A 26,447-nucleotide genomic window follows, 5' to 3' on the forward strand; every position below is an offset into this window, starting at 1 on the left:
CAAAGGGAGAGGTAGAAGCAGACTTCCCACTGAGCAGGGAGCCTGACCCAGGGCTCAATCCCAGGACCCAAAAATCATAACCTGAGCAGAAGACAGAGGCTTAACCAACTGAGCCACCCAGTTGCCCCCAAACTGTACTTTTCAATGTCACTAGTAACCTCTACTTTGCAAATCCAATAATCATTTTTCAGGCCTCACTCTACCTATCACAATAGGTCACTCTGTTCTTAAAAGACATTAATCACTTTGAGGATATCACACTTCCTAAGATTTTATCTCATTAGCCAAATCTCAGTTTCTTATCTAGTTCCTGCTCTACCACCTAAACATTGGAGAGAGGTTCTAAACATTGGAGAGTCTACTTCTTTTTTCTTTTCTTTTTTTTTAAAAAGATTTTATTTATTTATTTGAGAGAGAGACAGTGAGAGAGAGCATGAGAGGTAAGAAGGTCAGAGGGAGAAGCAGACTCTCTGCAGAGCTGGGAGCCCGATGCGGGACTCGATCCTGGGACTCCAGGATCATGACCCGACCCAAAGGCAGTTGCTCAACCAACTGAGCCACCCAGGCGCCCCTACTTCTTTTTTTTAATCCATATTTTTTCCATTGGTGATCTCATCTAATCTTTATAAATCTTTCTTTAAATACCATCCATACTCAAAGTCTCCCAAATTTACTTCCCTATTCAATCTCTCTCCTGAGATTCAAGTCATAAATCCAATAACTTACTAGACTTTTCTACTTGCATATCATATATGGATCTCCAACTTGATTTTCTGAACCCCCAAAACTACTTCTCTCCTGTCTTTCTCATCTCCTAAGTGATGCTTCCATGCACTTAGTTGCACTGATCACAAATCTAGGAATCATTATCCTTGACTTTTTTCTTCTTCCTCACTCACCACATCTGACTCCATCAGTAAGTTGTTTGTCAAACAAGCCAGTCTCATTCCTGCCTCTTGCCTGTCCACGGAGCACCACTTCCTTTTCCCCTTCCTCACATGATTCATCTATGTTCTTTCCTTGTCCCTGATATAAGGATATCAAATGGCACCTCCTCAGAAAAGCTTTTCCAGACCATCCTAATTAAAAATGCTACTCCCTTCCATGTGATTCTCTATACCTTACATTTCTCTATTGTCTTCTCTTACTACCTGACATAACACTACACATTTGCAGGGGGAAAAAGGGGGGGGGGGCAAACCATAAGAGACTATTAGCTATATAAACTATAGAGAACAAACTGATGGTTGCTGTAAGGGATGTGGACAGGGAATGGGCTAAGTGTGTGATAGGTATTAAGGAGGCCACTTGTGATGAGCACTGGGTGTTGTATGTAAATGATGAATCGTTGAATTACCCCTGAAATCAATACCTATACTATATGTTAACTAGAATTTAAATAAAAGCTTGAAACGAAATACATTATACATTTGGTAATATGCATACTATTCATTTCCCAATCAGCTCTAGAATGGCGGAGACACTTAGAACAGCCTGGTGCAGTCTTCTTAAGAAGACACTTAAATGAATTATTAAATTACTATTCCTGGAGTGCTTGCCTGGCTCAGTCAGAAGAGCATGTGACTCTTGACCTCAAGGTTGTGAGTTCAAGCCGCATGCTAGATATAGAAATTACTAAAAATAAATGAATAAACTTTTTTGGAAAAGCTATTCCTATCTTAATTCATGTATATCTACCTTTGCCATTTTTTTGATAACAATGTTTCTGCTCATATATTCTTTTCATTCATCCTGTGAGAGACTCACTATACTTCCTGATACTGGTCTTTCATCAAAAGTGGAAAATTTTCAGGCATATCTTTTTGAATATGAAACTTCTATTAGATTCATACTGGACTCTACTTTTCTCCTTATTCCTTAAACCATTCTTTTTCAAATTTTTCTATTTTTATCTCTCAGTGGCACAGTGTAACAATTTCCTCCTATACCAGTTTACTGATTTTTCTCTTTAGCTGCTATTTCTCATGTTCACTGAATTTTTATTTTTTTTAATATTATTTATTTGTCAGAGAGAGAGAATGAGTGAACGAGCACAAGCAGGAGGAATGACAGGCAGAGGGAGACTGATGCGGGACTCAATCCCAGGACCCTGGGATCATGACCTGAGACAAAGGCAGATGCTTAACTGACTGAGCCACCCAGGTGTCCTTCCACTGAATTATTAAATTATTATTTCAATGACTACATTTTTCTTTTTTAAAGATTTTATTTATTTATTTGACAGAGAGAGAGATCACAAGTAGGCAGAGAGGCAGGCAGAGAGAGAGGAGGAAGCAGGCTCCCTGCCGAGCAGAGAGCCCGATTCGGAACTCGATCCCAGGATCCTGAGATCGAAGGCAGCAGCTTAACCCACTGAACCACCCAGGTGCCCCTAATAACTACATTTTTCATTTCTAGAAATTGTATTTGGTTGTCTCCCAAATCTGCCTGGTGTTTTTAAGAATGTCTTAGCCAGGGGTGCCTGGGGGACTCAGTCAGTTAAGGGTCTGACTCTTGGTTTCAACTCAGGTTATGATCTCGGGGCCATGAAATCAAATCCCATGTTGGGCTCAGTATGTGGCACAGAGTCTGAGTCTCTTTCCCTCTTCTTCTGACCCTCCCCCTGCTCACTCACTCTCTCTCTCTAAATTAAAAAGAAAAATGCTTTACCCATTTTCACATGCTTAATTCCTTCTATTAAGTCTTTATTAATATCTAATGATGGTTTAATAGTCTTTATCTGGTAGTTTTATCTGAAGTTTTGAGGGTGTAATAGTAATGTGCTATTTATTGAATCTCCTGCCCACTCATATAGTATTAAATTCCAGTCCCAAAATGTCATGAGAGATGGACTACAGTTGTGTATTCTCAGGAAGATGACCATCCTTCTCCACTCCAAGCACAAGTTTGGACAGTAAGCTTCCTTATCTTCAAACAGGCAGGTGTGGGTAGACTAGGAATTTCCTTCCTAGTCTGCACTTCACAGAATGTATAACTCTTCGAGAGTCATGGCTTTATAAGGAGGTCCCAGTTCTAATTCACACAAGTCCAAGGCATCATCTCCAATCCCAGTGTGGCCATTAAAGCTTTCATGACTGAGACAAATAAACTCCTCAGGGCTGCCTCAGCATTAGCTCCTGAGCTTACAACTCTGTTAATCAGTTCCCTCTTCTTTTTTAGCCCTTAGGTATTTCCTTTGCTATTTTGTGAGCCCAGGCATTCATTTTAAAAACATGTTTGCAACATTTTATCCTCATTTCTAGATACTTTATAGTGGAAGAGCTTTTAAGTTAAATGGTTCTCTTTCCGTATTGCCAGAAACGTTATTTCCTATTCCCTCATAATTAAATCTAAAAGTTTTAAGATATCTAGGTTTTCAAAGAAAATCTATCTATAATTAAATTTTAATTGGATAAAATATGACTTTCAAATCCAACAGAAGTTGGAAAATAAGTTTATTCTTTCCATCAGTTATCAAAGTGAAAGTCTAAAATATCCTTTTTAGCTTCAGTAAATCCAAGGTACATTGGGAGAGATTATAGAAAACACCTCTCCAAAGTTGCCAAAGTATGTTGCAAACATACTAATTAATCCTCTTGGGTTTTGGTTTTTATTGTTATTTAACAGTGCAACATTAATTAATCCTCATGATGTACCTAGCTCAAATCAGGTCTGTGACAACTTTTATCCTCACTTATAAGCAGAAAGCTTACTTGTGAATAACATGACTATGATCATGCTATAATCCAATGATAAAGTACAGAGTCAAGACTCCTGATTTCTTGTATAATTGGAAAAAAATTGCTGGTGATCTAGAAAAATTCAACTCTAAATGTTTTTCTAACAAAACACTAGTATTTATTATTTGTACATATATAATGGTTCAAAATCTAGACTTGCTTTATTCTTGTTTTAGAACAGGGGCACCTGGGTGACTTAGTCGGGTAGGCGTCTGCCTTTGGCTCAAGTCATGATCCCAGGGTCCTGGGATCAAGTACCACATCAACCTCCATGCTCAGCAGGGAGTCTGCTTCTCCCTCTCCCTCTGCCCCTCCCCCTGCTCATGTGCTCTCTCTCACTTTCAAGTAAATAAAAAAAAAATCTTAAAAAAAATGTTTTAGAACAAAAATATGTTTTTATTTTTATTTTATTTATTTATATATTGAAAGAGAGAGCATGCAAGTAGGGGATGAAATGGGGGGATAGAGGGAAAGGAGAGAAAGAATCTTAACCAGGCTCCATGCTAAGTGCAGAGCCCAGTGTGGTGCTTAATTTCTCAACTCTGAGATCATGACCTTAGCTGAAATCAAGAGTCAGGCATTTAAACAACTGAGGCACCCAGGTGCCCCAGTATGTCATTTTCTAAGCATAAGCAAAAGAAAATCTTCAAGGTTTTTTCTACTCTTAATAGTTACTAGCCCTACATCACGAAAAGAAGTTACATTAAATCAACATGTCTGCTGCAAATCTCTGTAGGCTCTTCCTCTGGGACATTAATCCACCTGGAATACACCATTATTTTAGTCAGGGGGGAAAAAAAAGAGTTTTTGTTTTGTCAGTTTTTAGGGATTTGGTTTTATTGTTTCTGCTATGTACTTTTACTAAGAGTTAAAGAGCAAAAGTATTCATATTTATTTGCCATTAAGTTTATTTCAAGGTTTTTTCCCTTTCACATAATTTTTGTCACATTGGGACTTAAAAGTTATTAATAAAACTCATTTCCCACATATGAGGATTAAATATTTTAATTTTAATTTTTTATTTTATTTATTTATTTATTTTTAAATATTTTATTTATAGATAGAGTGAGAGTGACAGAGAAAGAGAGAAAGAAAGCATGAAGCAGGGGCACCTGGGTGGCTCAGTGGGTTAAAGCCTCTGCCTTCAGCTCAGGCCATGATCCCAGGGTCCTGGGATGAGCCCCTGCATTGGGCTCTCTGCTCAGCAGGGAGCCTCCCTCCCCCTCCCTCTCTGCCTGCCTCTCTGCCTACTTGTGATCTCTGTCTGTCAAATAAATAAATAAAATATTTTTTAAGGGGCGCCTGGGTGGCTCAGTTGGTTAAGTGACCGCCTTCGGCTCAGGTCATGATCCTGGAGTCCTGGGATCGAGTCCCACATCAGACTCCCTGTCTGCTTTTCCCACTGACCCCTCTCCTCTCATGCCCTCTCTCTCTCTCTCAAATAAATAAATAAAATCATTAAAAATAAAAATAAAAAATCTTTTAAAAAAAATAGTCCTTTAAAATAAAATAAAAAAAGAAATCATAAAACGAGGAGAGCAGCAGGCAGAGGGAGAAGCAGGCTCTCCACTGAGCAGGGAACACAACCTGAGAAATCATGACCTGAGAAATACTGTAATTTTTAAATTAAAAAAAGAAAGCAAATGTAACAATTAAGATTCCTCTTTCTATAATACAGGATAGAAAATCTGCTGCTGTTGGTTTCACTTTCAGGTCTATGGTGATTTAATCAAACTCCTTTTTTTTTTTTAAAGATTTTATTTATTTTTTGACAGTGAGAGAGGGGGAGAGAGAGAGAGCACAAGCAAGGGGAGCAGCAGAAACAGAGGGAGAAACAGGCTTTGCCCTGAGCAGGGTGCAGGACTTGATCCCAGGACCCTGGGATCATGCCCTGAGCCAAAGGCACACGGTTAACAGACTGAGCCACCTAGGTGTCCTAATCAAACGCCTTTAAATTAAAGTCCTACTGTCAGCTGTTAACTGCCCTGGAATTAAATAAATAAAACTTAAAAAATAAAGTCCTACTGTCAGAAAAACACTCACTAGTCAATCTGTTAAGCAGCACGAGATTAAATGGATAAGGTCTAAAAAGAAACCAGCCTCAACAACAACAAAAAACCTTTAGTGAACTCTACTTCACTGTCTTGTATCCTTTTGTCAAGTTCTCACAATTTTCTTATTTATGGGGAATTCATAAAAACATATTTTCCAATATTACAAATAGGAGGTCCTCTTATCCAGCACTTTTCAACCCTTTTTACCACTCTTAAGGAAAGGTGTTCTCCGTGTAACATACTCCCACTATATATGCCCAGAGTTTTTTATAACTGATATGCAGCTACCAGGAATGTAAATTATGAGCACTTGCTAGCCAAACACCGCCTCCACTTTTTTTCTCATATTAATTCAAGACACACCAATGTTGCAATACTATGGCCCAATCTCTCATTTTATAAATGAGGAACCTGACAGATTAAATAACATACTCAAGAACACCACACAGTGTAATCACCAGGGACAGAGTATACACTTCATCCCAGATCTTTTGTGCCCAATCTCCAATTCACCCAATGACAATCACACTGCCCTCTAAATTCACTACTGTGGAACAACTACTGAGTTAGCCAGGCCAGAGTATATGAGTTATTCTACACCAGTGATTTTTTCATGTTCCTGGAGCTTACCTCTTTAAATACTAAAACTTTAAAAAGTTATCAATTCCAGTCTCTTCAACAAATGGTGTTGGAAAAATTGGACAGCCACATGCAGAAGAATGAAATTGGACCATTTCCTTACACCATACAAAAAAATAGACTCAAAATGAATGAAAGGCCTCAATGTGAGACAGGAATCCATCAAAATCCTTGAGGAGAACACAGGCAGCAACCTCTTTGACCTCAGCCATAGTAAATTCTTCTTAGAAACATCACCAAAGGCAAGGGAAGCAAGAGCAAAAATGAACTATTGGGACTTCATCAAGATCAAAAGCTTTTGCATAGCAAAGGAAACGGTCAACAAAACCAAAAGACACCTGACAGAATGGGAGAAGATATTTACAAATGATATGTCAGATAAAGGGCTAGTATCCAAAATCTATAAAGAACTTAGCAAACTCAACACCCAAAGAATAAAGAATCCAATCAAGAAATGAGCAGAAGACATGAACAGACATTTCAGCAAAGAAGGCATCCAAATGGCCAAAAGACACATGAAAAAGTGCTCAACATCACTCGGCATCAGGGAAATACAAATCAAAACCACAGTAAGATACCACCTCACATCAGTCAGAATAGCTAAAATTAACAAGTCCGGAAACGACAGGTGCTAGCAAGAATACAGAGAAAGAGGAACCCTCCTACATTGTTGATGGGAATGCAAGCTGGTGCAGCCACTCTGGAAAACAGCACAGAACTTCCTCAAAAAGTTTAAAACAGAGCTACACTACCTGCTAGTAATTGCACTACTGGGTATTTACCCTAAAGATACAAATGTAGTGATCTGAGAGAGCACGTGCACCCAAATGTTTATAGCAGCAATGTCCACAATAGCCAAACTATGGAAAGAACATAGATGTCTATCAACAGATGAGTGGATAAAGAAGATTTAGTATATAAATACAATGGAATACTATGCAGCCATCAAAAGAAACAAAATCTTGCCATTTCCAATGATGTGGATGGAACTAGAGGGTATCATGCAAAGTGAAATAAATCAATCAGAGAAAAACAATTATCATATGATCTCTCTGATATGAGAAATTTGAGAGGCAGGGTGGGGGTCTGATACAAGGAACTTAAGAGGCAGGGCAGAGGGTCATGGGGGTTGGGAGAGAAAAAATGAAACAAGATGGGACTGGGGAGGGAGACAAACCATAAGAGACTCTTAATCTCACAAATCAAACTGAGGGTTGCTGGGTGGGCAGGGATGTATAGGGTGGCTGGGTTATGGACACCGGGGAGGGTACGTGCTATGGTGAGTGCTGCAAAATGTGTAAGCCTGATGATTCAAAGACCTGTACCCCTGAGGCAAACAATACATAATATGTTAATTTTTAAAAAGTTATCAATTCCTTTTGGTAGAAACCTTCCATTAGTGTAAAAGCACAAATCCAGATTCCTTGGGTATTCCAGTGAACCAACTCTTGACATTTTTTCAATTATTTGCTTAACTACCAGGTCATATGTCTCATGAATATTTCCCTGCCGTGGTACTAGTCTTTCCTGTATTGGTCTGGGCTCCCTCAGTGAATGCAACCATCTTACTACACTCATTCAATTCCAACTTTACTGCCAGGAGAATGTGAAAACAGCAACAGGGTGGTGTCAGTGGTAGAAGCAGATGGATTTAAAATGGCAGAGAAAAAGTGCATTATTTTGCAGACTTTTTAATCATCACTTCTACCAATAACTGTATTATATTAGAGCCAGCTAATCGACATAGACCTTTGGCCTCCACATTAAGAGGCCCATGTTGCTACACGTTTTGAGCTTCTGATGTCATTTCTTCCCATTGTCCATGTGTTATCACCAAATAATTCCCCTATCTCCAATACCCTATTCAACTATAAAATGGGAGCCAACTGATTTAGGCTTATAAAAAATACATCAAAAATATTATTAAAGATATTCCAAATGACTACTTGAGGAATTCTCCTCCACAAGATACATAAGCGTGACCTTTGATTTAGCTATTCAGGCTCCTTTTGGTTTTGTTTGCTTCTCAGTTCTGATAGTACACTTTCTGGGCAAGTGACCTCCAAAAAGTCAGTAAAACTTTTAAGATGTTGTATTTGTCTTTAAATCTATTCCATATGGGAAAACTGGGTGGCTCAGTCATTAAGCATCTGCCTTTGGCTCAGGTCATGATCCCAGGGTCCTGGGATCAAGTCCCACATCTGACTCCTTGCTCGGCAGGAAGCCTACTTCTCCCTCTGCCTGCAGCTCCCCCTCCTTGCACTCACTAGCTCTCTCTCTCTCTCTAACAAATAAATAGGTGAAATCTTTAATAAACAAATAAATAAATAAATAAATCTATTCCATGTGAATTCATACAAAAACTCCTAAAAAAAAAAAATTCCTCAAAGTAAAGTGCTTGTAATCAGCACAGAGACACAAACTCAGCCAAAGTAGACTTTAAACGCTCTAAACAAGTGCTTCTCAAACTTGAAAGTGCATACAAATCTCCTGGAACTCTTGTGAAATAAAGATTTTAATTCAGTAGATCTGACGCTGGGCCCAAGACTGCATTTCTAATCAGCTGACAGGTGATGCCAAATCTTTTGGCCCCACATTCTACACTTTGAGTAGCAAAGCTCTAGAACGCATGTATCTTCTTTTTCTCTCTCCTATTACTAAATCCTCATTCCCCTGCTTGTTCCTTTTCTTGCTTTACCCTTCTTCTTGCTTTAAGTCTGCCAAGAATAACCACAGCGACTTTTTAGTCCTGTAGATAGCTCTTAGAACTATAAAGGATTTCCAATCTATAATGAAGCTACAAAAATCATAGTGCAGAATGGCTAAAACATTATAATAGTCATAAACTTTCTCTGAATGTAACCAAAAGTAATATAATCAATATAGATGAGATAATTTTCAGGATGTGTAGTTTTTTGGTATATTTCTTAGCAATTAAACATTTTCCTTAGGATATGATTTTTAAAAACTTATGTTGAGGGGTGCTGGAGTGGCTCAGCTGGTGAAGCGACTGCCTTCAGCTCAGGTCAAAATCCTGGAGTCCTGGGATCCAGTCCCATATCAGGCTCCCAGCTCTGTGGGAAATCTGCTTCTCCTTCGGACCTTCTTCCCTCTCATGCTTGCTCTCACTTTCTCTCTTTCTCAAATAAATAAATAAAATCTTCAAAATCAGCAGTCTTTAAGCTCTTGTCCAAAAAGGATCAAGAGCACGAAAAATAAATAAATAATAAAAACTTAGTTGCATTTCTTAACAGGAATTAAGAAACTGTTATTTATGTTAAGTTTCAATAGCATTTGGGACACCAGGGTGGCTCAGTTGGTTGAGTGTCTGCCTTCAGCTTGGGTCATGGTCCCGGGGTCCTGGGATCAGACCCCACATTGGGATCCCTGATCCGAGGGGAGCCTGCTTCTCCCTCTCTCTCTCTCTCTCTCTCTCTCTGTTTCTGTCTCTCATGAATAAATAGATAATATCTTTTTTTAAAAAGTTACAGTAATATTCAAAAACAGCTATTAATTATGAACAGAATAATGGTACTTGTACTAATCTTTATAACCTGTTAATATCATGTCTTTTTTAGGTTACTCTAAAATTTTAAGAAATTCTGCTACTGGGGCGCCTGGGCGGCTCAGTTGTTAAGCATCTGCCTTCAGCTCAGGTCATGATCCCAGGGTCCTGGGATCAAGCCAGGCATCGCATCGAGCTCTCTGCTCCCTGATCCGAGGGGAGCCTGCTTTTCCCTCTCTCATGTCTCCTGCTTGTGTTCCCTCTCTAGCTGTGTCTCTCTCTGTCAAATAAATAAATAAAATCTTAAAAAAAAAAAAAAAGAAAGAAAAGAAAAGAAATTCTGCTACCAAGTATATACCTAATCGTCAAGAGTCAGCTTTCCAATGAATTAATATTGAACTATAAATGCCTTATAATCTTATATAAAGTTCACTTAAAGTTGCATTATACCAGACTCTTTCAAATATCTCATAACTGTCATAGGAACCGCTAGATTTAGAATGAGCCCTTTAAAATAATAAATGCTAGCATTCATACAGCAATAGAAATGTTATTCTTCCCAAAAGACTCTGTGCACCTAATCAACAAGCAGGAGTCTCATGTTACAGTGGGGGAAACCTGAACCATATTCAGGTTATACAACCAAGTAAGTACAGTGCAAACAGAATGTGAAACTCTTACCTTTAAAACCTATCTTATAATTATTAATATGTTACAGGTCAAATATTGTTACACTTCCTTTTCCGTACCAAAACTAATTCTTTAAATCAAAATTATGTAAAATAGCTGATTTCTCAGTAACATTTAGAAATACGGTTTCTGCATAACATTAGTCTTGCTAATACAGTGAACAACAGTGTAAGTGGAATCCAATTCTGTGGTGCAGTTTTCTTCCAGGGAAACCGAAGCAGACAATTCCACTCCAACAAACCAGACAACAGTGCATTCTAGTGGCCAAAGGAGAGCATAATCAGAAATGTCTTGGACTCTGGACTTAAACATCTGAAATCTAGATGCTAATAAGACAACATTATATTTTATGAGTTGTTATAAACTTAAAGAAAATTTGCATTTAAGATTACAATGAAGATATAAGGAAGAAAAAATATTACCCAAAAGCTCCAGTCACTACTCCAGTTATGTAAATTTGGTCCCTGTTTTTTTGCTGAAACTGTATTACTCTCATCCACAACTGGACCAGGATTCTCCTCTAACTCTTCCTGGGGCTCAGCAGCAAAGTTTGACTCCCCTTCATTTATTACCTGGGAACAAGTACCAATAATTTAAATTACTTACTGAGGAACGTTCATTTTAAAATGACAAGAGTTAATGTTCAAACTAGATAACTTAACTTGAAAACAATATTTAAGCTTTTAGAAAACAGTAATTTTTTCCCCTCTACAGTTCATATATTCACACATGTGACAAATATTCTCCAATGACTACTACTGTTAGGTAGTTTAATTAGCACTGGGAATTAAAAAATGAGTAAAACAGGGGCACCTGGGTGGCTCAGTGGGTTAAAGCATTTGCCTTAGGCTCAGGTCATGATCCCAGCAGGGAACCTGCTTCCTCCTCTCTCTCTGCCTACCTCTCTGTCTACTTGTGATCTCTGTCTGTCAAATAAATAAATAAAAGCTTTTTTTAAAAAAAAGAATAAAACAAAGTCCTTAGCCTCCAGAAGTTCATAGTCGGCTAGAGGAAGATTAAACAGCAAAAATACCAGGCAACAGGAGTGACAACTAGTTTAACCTCTTTGAAGAGTAACCTGCAGTGTCTAGTAAGGCCTAAAATGGGTATAATTTAAAACCCTGTGTACATAGAGTCAACAATGTTTGTAATATTTGTAATACTAAGAGAATGGAAGCAAACTTAGTAACCATTTGTGGGAAGCTGGCAAATTCACTCTGATTTATACAAACAACTGAGTTAAAAACAAATGAATCTGGCATTGGCCCCCATGGAGGACTGGTGGTGGGCGGGGAGAGCACACCCTGTGCAAGATGTGGGCCCAATGGGTGGTCGCTGGTGAAAGAGAGCCATTATGGAGTTTACAAAAGGGAGGGGAGCAGCCATTGTGAGAACAATTAGAGCTCACCAGACCCCTTAAATACCTCTGTTGTTCCTACTTGTCCTGCTGCTGCTGCCATCTAGGCCTCTGTTGTAACAGAAATCCTGATCCTTGGGTTTACAGAGAAAACCACCCATGGCACCCAGGTGGCACAGCAAAGGGGTAATTCAGCCTCAACTTAAGCTCAGGGTTTTTGTTTTTTGTTTTTTGGTTTTTTTAAGATTTTATTTACTTATTTGACTCAGTGAAAGAAACAGCACAAGCAGGCAAAGCTGCAGGCAAAGAGAAAGGGAGAAGCAGGGAGAGAGAGAAGCAGGGAGCCCCAGGGGGGCTCAATCCCAGGATTCTGGGATCATGACCTGAGCTGAAGGCAGATGCTTAACCAATTGAGCTACACAGGTGTCCCCAAATAGGGTTTTTAAACTCCATAAAATAACCACATGCCCTTAGCCCTGGCAATACTGACTTGAGGCTCCCTGAAGGTTCAAATTTATAAATATGAAATGGTAGATAGGACTCCCTCCACTCACCACCACATTCACTCACCACCAAGAGGGAGAGAAAAAGAAACAAAGCAACAAACCAAAAAAGAAAAAAAGAAACCAAACAAAAAAACTGAAACAGAAATCCACAATTTGGCCTAGTTGGAAATCCAAAATGCAAAACTTATTAAAATAATTTATACAACAAAAGATAAAGATTGGCTTTTGTATCTGTACGGCAAAGGTTTTTGAATTAACTTCAACATCTGTTGAAATGTATCAAGTGGCAAATTTTCATTAGTTTAATCAATACTGGGCTCAAGCTATAGTTACACCTGGAGACCCCACTAAATTTAAACCAGGCACTTCCTATAATCTTAAGGGAATTACTCAACATAAAATGGACCGTAAATAGGTATACGTCACTTTAACCCCCAGAAGTACTGCCTTGCCTAAATTCTCCCTGGTAATATAGAGTATTGTACACATCACCCTAAAATATCCTATATGGGCAATGGATGCTCTGACCCAACAAAAAATTTAAATAGTCTTTGGAGCGTACAAATGGCTTTTTTAAAAGTGAGCCCTCCCCGCCAACCTCTAGCTAAAATAGTAAATACAACTCAATATAATATAAAACAGGGCCTTAGAGGATTGGGATTTATTATATAGGACCTAATTAGTGAAAGACTTATTATCCCTACTGCTTTTCCATTTAACAGCCTAATGTAGCCTGTTAAAGTTGGGAAGATGAATGGTGCCTCACAGTGGATTACTGGGCCCTTGATGCTGTGCACCTAGCCATTAAGGTCCCTGTCCCCAGTACTATGGAACTTATTGACTCTATCCAATCAGAAACTAGGAAATATTTGATATTTTAAATCTGGCTAATATTCTAGTCAATGTTTCTCTCAGTAACCTCTCAGTCACATTTTTCCTTCACCTCTAGTGAGACACGATATACCTTTATCTAGCTAGCCACAAGATACCTCAAAAGGCTTGCCATCACATGCAACCTTTACAGGCAATATCGTAATTGTATCCATTTTTCTCCAGGAGCACAGGTATGACATTACATAGATTACATTCTCCTCTGAAGACATTCTTCTTTTTTTTTTTTTTTTTTAAAGATTTTATTTATTTGACAGAGAGAAATCACAAGTAGATGGAGAGGCAGGCAGAGAGAGAGGAAGGGAAGCAGGCTCCCTGCTGAGCAGAGAGCCCGATGCGGGACTCGATCCCAAGACCCTGAGATCATGACCTGAGCCGAAGGCAGTGGCTTAACCCACTGAGCCACCCAGGTGCCCCTGAAGACATTCTTCTGACATACCAGTCAGGACATACAAATATGCACAAAGGAGTTCACAAAAAGGGGATGGACCATTGCCCCAAACACAGCATAAGGACTGCCACCTTAGTTAAATTCCTGTAAAGTATTTAATAAACCAAGTGATGAAGTCCCAGAACCTAAGTCAGGTTCGGTGGGGTGAGGAGGTTCGGAGCCGACGACTAAAGAAAGAATTCTTAAGACGTCGTTGGTGCAAAATGGTGGTTTATTAAAGCACGGGGACAGGACCCGTGGGCAGGAAGAGCTGCTGCCCCGGGTTGTGAAGGTGGGCATGTTATATACCCCACGGTTGGGGGGAGGTGGTGAAGGAATGGGAGATTTCGACAGAGTTCTCACATGCTAGGGAGGGCCTACAAGGTGCCGGGGGGAGTCCTTGCCCTTATGGCTTGATCAATGTCGTCTTTAGGTCAGGCACTAACATCAAGATAATGGGGGATTCTTGGTGGGGCATTATGATTCTTGGTGGGGCATTACATTCCTTTCTACTCCAGTCTCCTCCAGTTTATGGTGGGAGAGGGACATTAGGGCTTCAGGAACCAAGAGTTATTTGCCTCTGGAAATTTGTGCTATTGATAAGGTAACCTCCCTGTTTAGGTCTCTAAGACATCTTGTAGGGCAAGGGAGATTCCTGTTCTGCAGGATTGCGATCCCTGCAAGTTAACTATTTATCGTTTTATGGCAGTCAGAGGTGCCTGAGGAATACTACACATATGGAGAAGAGCGGGTGAAGAGGGGGTGCAAGGCGCCAGCTTTTGCTTTGTCCTCAGCCAGCCTCCTACTCCCTCATCACAAGGGCCTCTCCACCCTTAATAATGTCAAGAAAACCCTCTCAGCACCCACAATATTAAAAACAAGCTCAATATTTATCAGGCATTTTTGGGGTCTGGAGAAAAATATTCCTCATTACAAATTTTACTTAAGCCTATCTACACTGTTACTTGCAAATGAGTCATGCTGAATGAGGACCCCTCCCAAAAATGATGCTAAAATTTGTCAAAATTATCACAGACACTTCCGTTAGTGCTATTCCCCACCAACAACACACACACACACACACACACACACACACACACAAAGAATCCTTGACCATAGAGACTTCAGCAACTGGAGCCTGCACCACCCACAGTGTCTGTAAGCTGTCCACAGGTTCTGATGCAAGAAACTATCTCCCTAGCTCCACACTATATGCCATTAGAGCAGCAGTTACTGACAGCATGATGGACTTCCCTGGAAATAGAGGATCTATGAGCCCAGTGCCTGTAATCCTCCAAACCCAGCTGTGCATGTCTTGGGTTCTAAAAGCAACACCTTGCAGCTCAGCACAACCACCAAGCCCTCCTTGCTACAGGATAAAACCAAATCGGGGCCACATGACATATCCCACCTGCAAAAGGACATGCTCTCCCCTGTCCTCATTCTTTTGTTAGATGTCATGGTACTAGAGGAGGTCACCACTCTTCGGAATCTCTTGAAACCCTGAGGAGTAATCTCTTGAAACCCTGAGTGAAGTGCAATCAGAGTTTGTACGCCTCAAACTTCCATCTGAAGCTCAATGGACAAATTTTTCTGTTCAAGGAACAGTAGTACTACCATTACACACAATGGAGCTCACTGGATATGTACTGCTTTTCATCCCTTAACCAAGATGTCCCTGATAAAGGTAAGCACCCAAGGGTCAGCACAACTGGCTGAACTTCCCACAGTCATCTTAACAGGACGCCTGGGCCAACAATTGGCTCCATCTGCACCTTTTTACAGACTCCTGGGGCACTGCCTAAGAGCTGCACCCTTTGGGGTAAAGAACTCCAGAAATCTGTTTCACAGATATTCAAAATACAAGTCAAGATCACACATGGTTCTACATATGCAAAAACCATAATTAAAGGCCTCATCAAAAACACTGCTATCCTTGTTAGAGTTCCTTATTAACAGTGACTAAAGCCCTCATTTTATTTCTCAGAATACAGCATCAGGCTCTTGAACAAGGCATTCAATAGAACTTTCATCTTCCTACGGGGTACAGGTGGCAGGCCTCACAGACAGCCATAATGGCTCACTTACAAAAGGTCAAAAACTAAATGAAAAATAGTACATTTCAGTCATGAACTGAACATGTGGGGTGAATTACAGTAAGGAGTCTCATTCAATTTTTTTATGTTTGCCTATGGACACCCATTAAGCTCCTCCTTTTTTCTTCTGTCCCTCAAGTGGGGAATCTGGTAAGAAAGTGTGGGTGAGAGCGTCAAACCAAGCAAGCCCCAGTCCACACACAGGAAGGCTCACCCAGATGCCAACTTTAACCTCAATACGAACCCGGATCTAGCTTCCTTTTCTTGCCCTTTTAAGTCATTTAGGATCTGCTTGAGAAGCCTGTCCCGCTCTTCCCTTTTCATTATGTAAGTATTTAATAAGAAATTACACATAAGTAATAACCCTTTTCATACACTCACGGTATGTGTGTGTGTGGGGGGGGGGGGTGTATGTGGCATCATTCTATACCAAATCAAATTCTTGGTGAGGAGGAGAAGGTTCATTCGGCTCTATAGAGTGCCTGCAACAGAATCTTTCCTCTTTAACTTATTGATTTTATGATCTTGGCAGTCTCTCTAAATGTTTTCTCCACTCTACAGTTGGGGCAATAACGCTCTCTGGTCTGGACTATAAACTCATTGAGAGCAAGGATCATGTCTCTGTTGCTCATCATCTTCTCTCAACACCCAGTACCAGACATAGGGATGAACAAATAATTGGGATCGTTAATATCTACCTTGCCTATTTCATAGTAACGTTGTGAGAATCCATTGCAATAGTACCTTCATGTGCTCATTCAACAAAATTATTTGAATGCCTCTACAATTTAGTAAACTGCAAAATGCCTCTCGGATAAAAGGTATCGCACTGATTGCAATTCTCCAAAAGTAAAATACACACAACCAATGTAAAAGTAACGAGCATCGTGTTCAGCAATGCAGGGGCTCCTGCACCAAAAGTAGGGTTTCACCCCGAATCTTAATCAGCAAGTTCTTTTGTTTGTCCACTAAGGCAGTAAACAAATAAAACCAGTTGAAACCCAAAGCATGGTTGGCAGAACAGTGATTTAAACTCCATTCTGGGCCCTTTATTCCAGAGCTGATTCGGTAAGCGACTGGGACTGGACCGACGGGACGTCGGGTCAGAATCGCGACCCTGGAGCCTGAGTCCGTGGGGCCTGAGGCTGAGACATCTGGGCTAGGACTTTTCGGGACCAAATTCCAGTTCTCCGCGCCCCCAGAGAGGCCGACGTTCCACCGCCGCCCAGAGGGGAAGGCTCGCAGGAAGCACAGGAAACCGTTTCCTCGGTAACAACTTTCCAAGTGACTCCAAAGAGCACCAAGGCCGGGGAAGGGAGGAATTAATGATCATAATCTGAGGGGGCTCAAACCACTACGGTGGAGAAGACTGCCGGTCCAGCCACCGCTAGGGAAGCCGCCCCAAAGCGAGGCGCCGCTTACCTGGCGGACAGTCAAAGCGCCCTCCATCGCGGCTCCCTCCGCCGCAGCGGAACCGCGCACGCGCGCCCCGCGCGGGGAGGGGGCGGCCCGGCGCGCGCCCCGAGCCCACCTCCTCCCAACACCCCCTCCCCGGCGCGCGCTCGGGACTCTGGGCCCCACGCGTCCCGGCCGCCCGACGTCCGAGGGCCACCTGAGGTCCTGGCGGCGGTGCCTTGCGCCCTCTGGCGGCAGTTGCCCTGGGCTAACTAGTAAGGATGTGATATTAATTTGTTAGCCTGGACTCCAGTCTTTACTAGGGATCAAGATGAGCCCCCGTCCTTACCGACCTCCCAACCTCAAATTCCTGTGCACAAGTCACTGCTCATAAGGACCCCCTCACCTTCTCTTTCTCACAATACATACTCTGCTCCAATGTGCAAAGAAGTGAATCGCAGGCAGTCTTGTTCTTTCAAATAAGGGTTTGAAGTTACTGATTAAAAGCTCTTGAGTGTTGCAGATCCTGGATCCCTCCCTCCCCAAAAACAGCTATAAAACACATTCTAGAGCAATTGAGGAAGACTGATTATGAAATATGCATATGAAAGTTAGTGTTATGAAAGAAGTAACAATTTGTGGATAAAGTTGCTGATATTCATTTACGAATTATTAATACTTTATGGTTATGTTGGAGAATGTCTTTTTTTTTTTTAAGAGTTTATTATTTGACAGACAAGAGATCATAAGTAGGCAGAGAGGCAGGCAAAGAGAGAGGAGGAAGCAGGCTCCCTGCTGAGCAGAGAGCCAGATGTGGGGCTTGACCCCAGGACACTGAGATCATGACCTGAGCTAAAGGCAGGGACTTAACCCACTGAGCCACTCAGACACCCCTTGGAGAATGTCTTTATTACCAGAACTTTCGTGCTCAGGTATTTAGGAATGACGTGTCATTTTGCCTGCAACTTGATTTCAAATGCTTCAACAAATAGAGATGCCATAGGCTGAATGTGTCCTCCCCAAATTCATACGTTGGCCCATAACCCCCTTCCACCATGTGTGGACACTGTAAGAATACTGCAGTCTATGAACAGGATAGGGGTTCTCACCAGACAGAGAATCTGCAGGTGTCTCAAGCCTGGATTTCCTAGACTCCAGAATTGTGAGAAATGTTGTTGTTTAAGCCACCTAACCTATGGTATTTTTGTTGTTGTTGTTCTAACTACCTATATAAACTAAGACAATAGATAAGGAGAAAGAGAGAGCAAAATAGCAAACTGTTGACAATTATTCAATTTATGTAGAGAGTATACCACCATTCGGTTTTTCTTTTTCTATTTGAAAATAATCTGTTTGAAAATAATCATAATGTAAAGTTGAAGAGGGAGAGTCAAATCCACTTGCACAAAAAGTCAGATACTGCCTATATTTTTTAATGTATTACATGTTAAAGAATAATTACTTAATATGATAATCAAGAAGGGATATACTCTTGTCTTTTTCCTGCAAAACTTAGCACAAATTGTGTTTTCCTTCCTTGTGTGCAAGAATAGACTGAATCAAAAATGCCTACTTTTCGAATTGAAGTCATGCCAAGAACTCTACTTTGTATTGAAAGAATTTAATATTGCCAATATTTTTTAATGGTACAAGGTGAATATGATTATTATATAAAGTATTTTAAAACTATTTAAACTTCTTTAAATTTTGAAAGAATTTCAAACTTACAGAAAAGTTGTAAATATGTTACAATAACCTTTTCTCTGAGCGATTTAAAAGTAAACTGTCAACAGTGTGCCCTATTAACTCTGAACACTTAGGTGAGTATTTCTCTCCAGCAATCATAATATGACCAACAAAATTAGGAAATTAACATTATATTACTACCTTCTAATTCTTACACCACATTAAAATTCCACCAATTGTCCCAATAATATCCTTTGCAATAATCTAGCCCTGAATCACATGTTATCAATTGTTACCATTTCTCCTTCAATGTGCAATATTAAATGCCCCCTGCACAGACTCCCTCTTCCTCCATCCCACCCTAACACACCTTGCCCTAGCATCATGGTCACTGCATTCTGTGTGTACACCTGTCTTACCCTGCTCAGATTTTAAAACCCCTCACAGTGCCATCCCACTAAATGGTTTAAAGTACTTGTAAAGGGGGAAAAAATGAAAATAATCTAATAAAGATCCTGAGGTTGGGCTCAGTGAATCTAGGTTTTAGACCCAATGTGAAAAGGATGACATAGTTTTTATTTTTTAAGATTTTATTATTTATTTGACAGAGAGATCATAAACAGGGGGAGGGGCAGGGAGAGGGAGAAGCAGGCTCCCTGCTACGCTTAGAGCCTGCCATGAGGCTTGATCCCACAACCCTGGGATCATGACCTGAGCTGAAGGGCAGATACTTATTCAACTGAGCCACCCAGGCACCCAAGGATGACATTGTTTTTAAATAGAGATTTAGAAGCTGAGGAGATAAAGAGGAAACACCAAAGACTCTGAGAAGGAATAGCCAGTGAGGTAAAAGACCTCACCCTGATGCCAAATAAAATATTTCAAAGAGGATGAAAAAAATCAGAGATGTCAGATATTGCTAACAGGTCAAGTAGGATGAGAACTGAGAATAGTTCTGCATTGCTCTGTATTTAGCAGTCTGGAGATCATTAGTGACCTTAACAAGAACAAAAAGTAGAAAGTAGACTCTAGAGAAAAGGGAAGGGAGTAGAAGGCAGTATAAACAACTACTTGGAAAAGTCTTGCTCTAAATGAGGCAGTGAAATCAGGTGGAAGCAGAGGGTAGACTTAGGGTCAAAGGAGGATTTGTTTATTGCTTTGTTTTCAAATTTTTATATGTTTTTTCCTTAGATGGGAACAATAGCGGCATATTTGAATACTCATGGGAATAATCCAACAGAGAGGGAAAATTTCTGATGCTGGAGAGATAGGAAGAGCTGCTGGAGTGAAGACCTTGAATGGGTTAAGAGATAGGATCTAGTATTGGGTTAAGAGATAGGATCTAGTATGCTAATGGATGGGTTGGCCTAGAATAGGAATGTGGGACCGGTTGTCCTTTGTCCTTCATCCTTCCTCCTTCTTATCACAAAAGAATATAAGGGCACAAGTGCAGACAAGTGAATAGATGTGACATGTGCAAGTTCTTTTGGGATTGCTTGCCAGTAGTCCATGACAGCCAGGAGATGGCAGGGTCCTCCCAGCAGGCCACGGCGGTCTGCTGTACATAAAAAAATCACACACAACACCAACGTTTTAAAAGAGCCACTCTGCGACCATGATAGAACAAGACCAAAACAAGTCCAGTCCATAGTCACGTCAACAGAGACAAAAATGTGGACATGGTTCAAAAAGGACCCAAAGGACCAAACATTCCCTATGCTGTAGATGGGAGTCACTGCTGCCTCTCTGCCAGCCACAGTTTTTACGGCACTTTATTCTTCCCACCTTCTGTGTATGATTTATTAAGATACCCAACCATAGAAAAGACAGCAGTGCCTGGGTGCCTCAGGTGGTTAAGCAGTTAAGCGTCTGACTCTTGATTTTGGCTTGGGTCATGATCTCAGGGTTGTGAGATCAAGTCCCTTGTTGGGCTCTGCTCTGGGCATGGAGCCTGCTTGAGAATTGCTTTCTTCTCTCCCTCTACTCTTCCCCCTGCCTTTCCACCTCTCTAAAACAAAATCAGAAACAAAATAAAAACCAGCTGAGTCTCAATAAGAGAGCTTTGTGACATTTTATTTGACTCTGGTACCATCCCCCACTCCACAACAGCCCAAATTCCTGGCTCAAGTTCCTAGTCTTGGAAGGGGTAGCATAGACCTCATTAAAGAATTGGGGTCGTTTGCTTTGACCTGTCTGGTGGCTCCCTGAAGGACAATGATTTGAATTTATTTCACCTAACTCACAACTCAGGGATGGGACAGATACCTTAAAGGGGAGGGCTGGTAGCAAACATTTGCAGGCCAATGAATTTGCCCCTGCAACTTAGAGCAAAGGAAAAGAGTTGAGGCAAACAGTGGGCTGTCTGAAAAGTTTGGGAGGAAAGTCTGGGGAATGAGGGCCTGGGGAATGAATTTCCTCCAAATTCCAGGGAATCTAGAAAGTCACACATATGCACAGAAGCATGCACAGAAAAGGCACTAATCTCTTGCCTGGAGGCTCTGCACAGCAGGAAGGCAAAGCAAAGGAGGAGCTATAAACTGTCAGAATGAATGTTGTAGGCATGCCAAAACACTACCTGCAAAGACTATGGATCCATCGATCTTTCTTTCTTTCTTTTTCTTTCCTTCTTTCCTTCATTTCCTTTCCTTTTCTTCTCTTTTCCTTTCTTTTCTTTTTTCTTTTTCTTTCCTTCCTTCCTTCTTTCTCTTTATCTCCTTCTTTTTCTTTCTATCTTTTTTCTTCCTTTCTTCCACATCTCTTTCTTTTTTTCTTTCTTTCTTTCTTTCTCTTTCTCTTTTTTTTTTCTTTCTCTCTCTCTTTTCTTCTTTCGTTCGTTCGTTCCTTCCTTCCTTTCTTTGCTTTTTGGAGTTTAAAAATCTCTATCAAATCACTAGCTGATCACTAAGCTAACAGAATAGAGATTTCTGTGGCCACACATGACAAAGAGCATACATTTACAAAATTAGTTCAACTTAAGAGTATTGAAACTTATAGAGCCAGAAAGTAGAATGGTGGTTTCAGGTGGCTGGAGGAAGGGCAGAATGGGGAGTTATTGTTTAAAGGGTATGGAGTTTCAGTTTGGAAAGATGAAAAATTTCTGATGGGGGACAGTGGTGACAATTGCATAGCAACATGAATGTGCTTACTTCCACTGAATGGCACACTTGAAATGGATAAAATGGTAAACTTTATCTTGTGTATATTTTATCACAATAATTAAAAAAAAAAAAACAAGAAGTAGTAAAACAAATAACAACAACAAACTCTGTGGAACAGGAAGGGGAACAATCTGATTTCCCAGAGTTGCCACAATATAATATTCAAAATGTCCAGTTCTCAACAAAAAATTAAAAGGCTTTTGTAAGAAGAAACAAAAAAGCATGCCCCATATACAGGAAAAGTTAATCAAAACTGTCCCTAATAAGGCCCAGACACTGAACAGACAAAACTTTAAATCAGCTGTTTTATATATGCTCAAAGAGTTAAAGGAAACCATGTATAAACACGGAAACTATGAGAACGATGTTTCACCCAATAGAGACTATCAATAAAGAAATTATAAAAAGAGACCACTTAGGACATCTGAAGTTGAAAATTCAATCACAGAAATGAAAAATACACTAGAGGGGCGCCTGGGTGGCTCAGTGGGTTAAGCCTCTGCCTTCGGCTTGGGTCATGATCTCAGGGTCCTGGGATCCAGCCCTGCATCGGGCTCTCTGCTCAGTGGGAAACCTGCTTCCCCCTCTCTCTCTGCCTGCCTCTCTGCCTCCTTGTTATCTCTGTCTGTCAAATAAATAAATAAAATCTTTTTTAAAAATGCACTAGAGGAATTCAGTAGCAGATTAGAGCTGGCAGAAGAAAGAGTCAGCAAACTTAAAGATAGGTCTATAGAAGTTATCGATTCTGAGGAGCAGAAAGAGAAAAAAAGTCTGAAGAAAAAATGAGCAGAATCTAAGAGATCTCTGGCACCATCAAATGGACCAACATACCTAAAGGAAAGTCCTCAGAAGGAGAGGAGAGAGAGAGAGACAGAATATTTGAGGAGATAATGGCCAACAACAACAACAACAAAAAAGAATAAGGAAACTCATTAGGTATTGATTATGGAAAGAGCTACAAAATACATTGTTAAAGAACAAAAGCAAGGTATAAAACTATGAATCTAATCAGGAGAAAACATCAGACAAATTTTTTTTAAAGATTTTATTTATTTATTTATTTGACAGAGAGAGATCACAAGTAGGCAGAGAGGCAGGCAGAGAGAGAGGAAGGGAAGCAGGCCCCCTGCTGAGCAGAGAGCCCGACACGGGACTCAATCCCAGGACCCCGAGATCACAACCCGAGCCGAAGGCAGCGGCCCAACCCACTGAGCCACCCAGGCACCCCAAACATCAGACAAATTTAAATTGAGGGACATTCTACAAATAATTGATTTGAATTCCTCAGAAATATCAAGCTCCTAAAAGCCATAGGAAGATTGTACTATTGCTCCATATTTAAAAAGTTGAAAGATACATGGCAATGAGCTGCAGTGTATGACCTTGGATTGGATCCTGTACCAGAATTTTTTTTTTTTTTTTATAAAGGACATGATTGGACAACTGGAAAACTTTGAATAAAGTCTACAGATGAGGCAATGGTATTTGTTCAATATTAATTTCCATTTTGATAATCATACTATGGTGAGAATGTCCTTGTTTGGGGAAATATACTGCTATATATTTATTTCTGTTTAAGTCATGTGTTTAGGTTTAACTCACTCAGATATTCAGAAAAAAGTTATGTGTGCAGAGAGAGAGATTAATCAAACAAATAAAGCAAACACAGAAATGTTAATAATTGGGGAATGTGGGTCAAGGGTATATGGGAACTCTATACTATTTTTCAACTTCCCTTATTTCATAAAATTAAAAACTATTATAACCTGTCAAAACAAAGCAAAACCAGTCTGCACAGGTGTGTGTTTTTCTGCTGTTGCACTAGTGCAAATACAGAAAGGGCTGAGTTGGATTTAATTAGAGTTGAATTTTACCAAATGAATGTACTAAAGCAAGAGGGGAACAAGGGAGATGAGTGTGCATGTGTAAGCCAGTAACAATTGTCCTTGGAATCCAAACCGGGTAAGAGGTAAAGTAAGGTTATAGGAGTGTGAAAGACAAGTGAAAAATATTAGAATTAAAGGCTGGTAAATCTAGTTGGGGGTTGAAGGATGGCTGGTAATAGACAGCTACAATTAAGAGTTGTCAGCTCTATGTAAACAATGTGACAAGAAGAAGCTCATTCTGTTTCTCACGTGGCAAAATCCATAAAAATTTGGATAAGTACATTAATTTTTTTAAGTTTTTATTTAAATTCCAGTTAGTTAACATACAGCGTAATATTACTTTCAAGTGTACAATGTAGTGATTCAACACTCATACAACACCTGATGCTCATCACAACAATGGGTAAGAACATTAATTCTTTGTAAACATTTTATTTATCTATTTGAGACAGAGAGAGTGCACAAGTGGGGGTGAAGGGCAGAAGGAGAAAGAGAAGTAAACTCCCTGCTGAGCAGGGAGTTGAGTGGGGATCCCAATATGGGGCTCGATCCCAGGACCCCGAGATCATGACCTCAGGCAAAGGCAGATGCTTAACCTAATGAGGCACCTAGCTTCTCCAGAACATTAATTTTTTTTTAAAGAAAATAACTATAGAAGTGAAAAGTTGGAAAAATAGGAATTGATGCTTGTGATTGGGATTGTGGACAAGCTGTGGTTATAAAGACAAGTTCTCTGATATGAGCCTCAGAAGGGGTGATTGCCTAGAGTAGACAAAATGATGAGGGCAAGGTCAAGGAACTAAAAAAGCAAGGATTAGAGATACAATTTTAGTGGATATTGAAATCACCAAGTGCTATGGTCTGAATGTGTCCCCCCCAAATTTGTATATTGAATCAATCCCAACCCCCAAAGGTGATGGTAGCAGGATGTGGGGCTTTTGGGAGGCTCTGCTCTCAAGAATGGAATTAGTGCTCTTATAGAAGAGACTCCAGAGAGCTCCTTGCCCCTTCTACCATGTAAGGACACAGAGAGAAGGTGTCAGTTATGAACCAGGAAGAGCATGCCACCTAAACGCAGCTATGCCAGCACCTTGATCCTAGACTTCCCAGCCTCCGGAACAGTGAGAAGTAAACTTCTGTTTTTTTTTTTTGTTTTTGTTCTTTTGTTTTTTTTTAAAGATTTTATTTATTTATTTGACAGATCACAAGTAGGCAGAGAGGTAGGCAGAGAGAGGAAGGGAAGCAGGCTCCCCGCTAAGCAGAGAGCCTGATGCGGGGCTCGATCCCAGGACCCTGGGACCATGACCCGAGCCGAAAGCAGAGGCTTTAACCCACTGAGCCACCCAGGTGCCCCTAAACTTCTGTTTTTATAAGCCACCCAGTCTATGGTATTTGCTATGACAACCTAAATGGACTAAAACAGCAAGTATAAAAATGACTGCATAGAGGAAAGTGACCATGAGCAAGGAATAAAAATCTTCAATAAAAAAAGGAACATGAATGAGTTGGTACACAATCATAATAAAGATAGATAGTCTGGGGCATTGTTTTATTTTTTCTTTTAAATTTTATTTATTTATTTATGTAAGAAATGTATTTATCTGAGAGAGAATGAGAGGGAGAGAGCATGAGAGCAGGAAGGGTCAGAGGAAGAAGCAGACTCCCCTCTGAGCAAGGAGCTTGATGCAAGGCTCTATCCCAGGGCCCTGAGCCAAAGGCAGATGATCAACTGACCAAGCCAACCACGTGACATTATTTTCTCACATGAAATTCAAAGCTAGGGTTTTAGGTATGGGGAAGAGTGAAAGAGAGGAGTCTGGCAGTAATGAGAGAACAGGCAATCACTTTCTCTGGACCCAGTCATGTTCCAGTTATTTACTATGCTGCATGACACATAACCTAAATCCCTAGTGGCTGAAAACAACAGTAATCATTCATTATGTCTCATGGTTTCTTGGCGGTCGAGGACTTGGGAGCAGCTTAGCTGGGCAGTTCTGGCTCACAGTCTCTCATGAGCTAGCCCTCATTAGCCATGCGGGGCTTCAGTCATCAAAAGGTCTGGTTGAAACTGGAAGAACCACATTCAAGGTGTGTCATTTACACAACCAGCAACATGGTGTCGGCTGCTGCTCCAGAGCCTCAGTTCCTCTCTGCGTGGGTCTACCCAAGAGGCTGCTTGAGCCCTCTTCGTATGGTAGAGCCTTTCCTCAGAGCATGTTGATGCAAAAGACCACACTGAACGCTGCAGCACCTTTTATGACCTAGCCTTGGGAATTATGCACTGTCTCACACACACCTCCTGTTGGGTTAAAGGGTTAGATCTGATTCTCTGTGGGAGGCAACTATATAGGACCTGACTCCCAGAAAGCAGGATCACTGTGAGCCTTCTGGAAATAAAGCTCCCACAAGTACTG

The 26,447-nt window shown here is 40.5% G+C and overlaps 1 protein-coding gene across 1 annotated transcript in view; it reads right to left on the reverse strand.

Moving 5' to 3' along the window:
* Positions 1 to 17,428, reverse strand: part of LOC309858314 (protein Aster-C-like) — a gene marked incomplete at its 3' end in the record, with an annotated part of 58,171 nt that extends 40,743 nt beyond the window's left edge. Inside the window, exons 1-2 of the mRNA XM_082750993.1 lie at positions 17,331 to 17,428; positions 11,051 to 11,200 (exon numbers count right to left, since the gene is read on the reverse strand). Of these exons, the coding sequence (XP_082607119.1) occupies positions 11,051 to 11,200; positions 17,331 to 17,357 (177 nt within the window). The 5' untranslated portion in view covers positions 17,358 to 17,428. The remainder of the gene's footprint in view (positions 1 to 11,050; positions 11,201 to 17,330) is intronic.
* Between the last annotated feature and the right edge of the window lie 9,019 nt (positions 17,429 to 26,447).

This window comes from Mustela nivalis (genome assembly GCF_964662115.1).
Source record: "Mustela nivalis genome assembly, contig: HAP1_SCAFFOLD_2171, whole genome shotgun sequence".
In the NCBI taxonomy this organism is placed as follows: Eukaryota; Metazoa; Chordata; class Mammalia; order Carnivora; family Mustelidae; genus Mustela; species Mustela nivalis.